Below are 3,832 nucleotides of genomic sequence, written 5' to 3'. Positions count from 1 at the left end.
TCTACTCCCTCCCCCCACCCTCCCCCTACTCCCTCCCCCTACTCCCTCCCCCCACCCCCTCCCCTCCTACCCCCCACCCCCCTCCCTCCCCCACTCACTCCCCATACCCCCACCCCCTCCCTCCCCCACTCCCTCCCCCATAACCCCACGTCCCTCCCCACACCCCCACCCCCTCCCCACACCCCCTCCCTCCCCTCTACCCCCACTACTCACTCCCCCCACTCCCTCCCCCCTACCCCCACCCTCCCCTACTCCCTCCCACACCCCCTCCCCCCACCCCCCCTCCCCCCCCCACCCCCAACCCCCACCTGCCCCTCCCTCCCCTACTCCCATCCCCCCTGCCCCCCTCCCTCCCCTACTCCCTTCCCCCCTGCCCCAACCCTCCCCTACTCCCTTCCCCCCTACCCCACCCTCCCCTACTCCCTTCCCCCTACCCTACTCCCTTCAACCCCTACTCCCTTCCACCTACCCTACTCCCTTCCTCCCTACTCCCTTCCCCCCTACCCTACCCCCACTCCCACCCCCCCTCCCCCCCACCCTCCCTATCCCCACCCCCTCCCCTACACCCTCCCCCCCACCCCCCCTAACCCCCCCCTGCCCCCCACCCCCCTACCTCCCCCCCCTGCCCCCACCCCCCTACCTCCCCCCCCTACCCCCACCCCCCTAACTCCCCCCCTACCACCCCACCCCCTAACTCCCCCCCTACCCCCACCCCCCTGCCTCCCCCCCTACCCCTCCCCTCTACCACCCCCCTACCCTCCCCTCTACCACCCCCCTCCCCACTACCGCCTCCATACCCCCTCCCCTCTCCTCCCCCTTACCCCCTCCCCTCTCCTCCCCCTTACCCCCTCCCCTCTCCTCCCCCTTACCCCCTCCCCTCTCCTCCCCCATACCCCCTCCCCTCTCCTCCCCCATACCCCCTCCCCTCTCCTCCCCCATACCCCCTCCCTCTCCTCCCCCCCACCCCCTCCCCTACTCCTCCCCCCCTCCCCTACTCCCTCCCCCACCCCCCCCTACCCCTCCCCCCTCACCCCTACTCCCTCCCCCCCACCCCCTCCCCCCTACCCCCTCCTCCTACCCCCTCCCTCCCCCATACCCCCTCCCCTCTCCTCCCCCATACCCCTCCCCTCTCCTCCCCCACCACCCCCTCCCCTACTCCCTCCCCCCCTCCCCCTACTCCCTCCCCCCACCCCCTCCCATACTCCCTCCCCCCCTCCCCCTACTCCCTCCCCCCCACCCCCACCCCCCTACCCCCTCCCTCCTACCCCCTCCCTCCCCCCACCCCCTCCCCCCTACCCCCTCCCTCCTACCCCCTCCCTCCCCCCACCCCCTCCCCCCTACCCCCTCCCTCCTACCCCCTCCCTCCCCCATACCCCCACCCCCTCCCTCCCCCATACCCCCACCCCCTCCCTCCCCCACTCCCCCTCCCTCCCCATACCCCCAACCCCTTCCCTCCCCCAACTCCCTCCCCACACCCCCTCCCCCAACACCCCCACCCTCCCCTCTACCCCCACACTCCCTCCCCCCCACTCCCTCCACCCTACCCCCACCCTCCCCCCACCCCCACCCCCCCTACCCACACCCCCTCCCCCCTACCCCCACTAACCCCTCCCCCCACCCCACTACCCCCTCCCCCCCACACCCTCCCCCCACCCCCACCCGCACCTACTCCCTCCCCTACTCCCTTCCCCCCTGCCCCCTCCCTCCCCTACTCCCTTCCCCCTGCCCCACCCTCCCCTACTCCCTTCCCCCCTGCCCCCACCCTCCCCTACTCCCTTCCTCCCCTACTCTACTCCCTTCCTCCCCTACTCTACTCCCTTCCTCCCCTACTCTACTCCCTTCCTCCCCTACTCCCACCGCCTCCCTCCCCTACTCCCTTCCCCCCGCCCCCTACCCCCACTCCCACCCCCACCCCCCTCCCTACTCCCTCCCCCCACCCCCTCCCCTACTCCCTCCCCCCACCCTCCCTATCCCCACCCCCTCCCCCCACCCTCCCTACCCTCTCCCCCACCCCCTCCCTCCACCCTCCCTACCCTCTCCCCCACCCCCTCCCTATCGCCCACCCCCTCCCTACCCTCTCCCCCACCCCCCTCCCTACCCTCTCCCCCACCCCCTCCCTATCCCCACCCCCTCCCTATCCCCACCCCCTCCCTATCCCCTCTCCCCCACCCCCTCCCTATCCCCTCTCCCCCACCCCCTCCCTCCCCTCTCCCCACCCCCTCCCTCCCCCTCTCCCCCACCCCCTCCCTCCCCTCTCCCCCACCCCCTCCCTATCCCCACCCCCTCCCTATCCCCACCCCTCCCTCCCCTCTCCCCCACCCCCTCCCTATCCCCACCCCCTCCCTCCCCTCTCCCCCACCCCCTCCCTCCCCTCTCCCCCACCCCCTCCCTATCCTCTCCCCCACCCCCCTCCCTATCCTCTCCCCCACCCCCTCCCTATCCTCTCCCCCACCCCCTCCCTATCCTCTCCCCCACCCCCTCCCTATCCCCACCCCCACCCCCTCCCTATCCCCACCCTCCCTATCCCCACCCCCTCCCTCCCCTCTCCCCCACCCCCTCCCTCCCCTCTCCCCCACCCCCTCCCTATCCCCACCCCCTCCCTCCCCTCTCCCCCACCCCCTCCCTATCCCCACCCCCTCCCCTCTACTCCCTCCCCTCTACTCCCTCCCCACCCTCCCCTCTACTCCCTCCCCTCTACTCCCTCTACTCCTCCCCACCCTCCCCTCTACTCCCTCCCCACCCTCCCCTCTACTCCCTCCCCACCCTCCCCTACTCCCTCCCCCCTACTCCCTCCCCACCCTCCCCCCTACTCCCTCCCCACCCCCTCCCCCTCCCCTACTCCCTCCCCCTACCCCCTCCCCCCTACTCCCTCCCCCCTACTCCCTGCCCCCCTACTCCCTCCACCCCCTCCCCCCCCACTACTCCTCCCCCCCTACTCCCCACCCCCTCCCTGGGCAGCTCTCTCTCTCTCCTTCGCTCTCCTCCTTCCACTGCTCGCCCCCCGCCCCCAGTTTCTGGTCCTTGTGTTACCGGGCAGAATGTCCTCTGCCACCTCGCGCACTGCCGCCTGTTCCCGCCGAGCTCTCACTCACCACAACGTGCGAGCCGTTGAGTTTGAGGGGCTTGGGGCTGATGAGTGGGGAGACCATGTACAAGAGCAGGACGAAGGCCACGATGAAGGCCCCGACCACCAACAACATGATGAACAGCAGCGGCCTCCAGCCTGTAAACTCACTCCACAGAGTATCGCCCTCCTCCAGGAAGAACATTTAAACTACTCGTCAATGCTCTCAGTGACAGAGAACCACAGAGGAGGAGCTGCGGTTAATGGAACACCGAAGACCCACCACCGTAAAGGGGGAAACAATATGAAAGTTAACACCAAGGCCCCAGCGCCGCCAATCAGCCGCTGCCGGCGGGGGGCGTGGCCTACGGGGCGGGATGGTGGGGCGTGGCCTGCGGAGTGGGGCGGAGCCGGAGGGAGGTGGGGCCGGCGAGGGGTGGGGCTGAAGGGGCGTAGCCGGCAGGGCCTCATCCATGCGCAGCAGATCCATGTCCAGGAGGCGGTACATTTTTCTGAACCGTTCCCATTTCGAATAAGCTAATAGTGGAGGCTCTGGGCACATCCTGTGTCACCAGCAGAAAGGCAGCTGCACAGGTCCAGTCATAATCAAACAGAAAGTCTAAGCTAAAGTTTAAATTTAAATCACAACATTATTATCCATGTTGACACGATGCTTTGAAAAGTCAGTTGGGCACTGCCTATGCTGCGAGACCTGTTCAAAACATCACCCACATGGGCATTGCCAGCAGGTGCAGCAAGCTTGTGAGG

The 3,832-nt window shown here is 69.4% G+C and overlaps 1 protein-coding gene across 1 annotated transcript in view; it reads right to left on the bottom strand.

Annotated features, from left to right (window-relative positions):
* The window catches only part of kdsr (3-ketodihydrosphingosine reductase), a 75,544-nt gene extending 72,116 nt beyond the window's left edge, over nt 1–3,428 (bottom strand). Inside the window, exon 1 of the mRNA XM_068058882.1 lies at nt 3,093–3,428. Coding sequence (XP_067914983.1) covers nt 3,093–3,269 — 177 coding nt within the window. The 5' untranslated portion in view covers nt 3,270–3,428. The remainder of the gene's footprint in view (nt 1–3,092) is intronic.
* Between the last annotated feature and the right edge of the window lie 404 nt (nt 3,429–3,832).

The sequence above is a fragment of the Heterodontus francisci genome, chromosome 2 (assembly GCF_036365525.1).
Source record: "Heterodontus francisci isolate sHetFra1 chromosome 2, sHetFra1.hap1, whole genome shotgun sequence".
Taxonomy (NCBI): domain Eukaryota; kingdom Metazoa; phylum Chordata; class Chondrichthyes; order Heterodontiformes; family Heterodontidae; genus Heterodontus; species Heterodontus francisci.
Note: the sequence above shows the minus strand (reverse complement) of the source record. Positions and strands in the feature narration are given on the sequence as shown.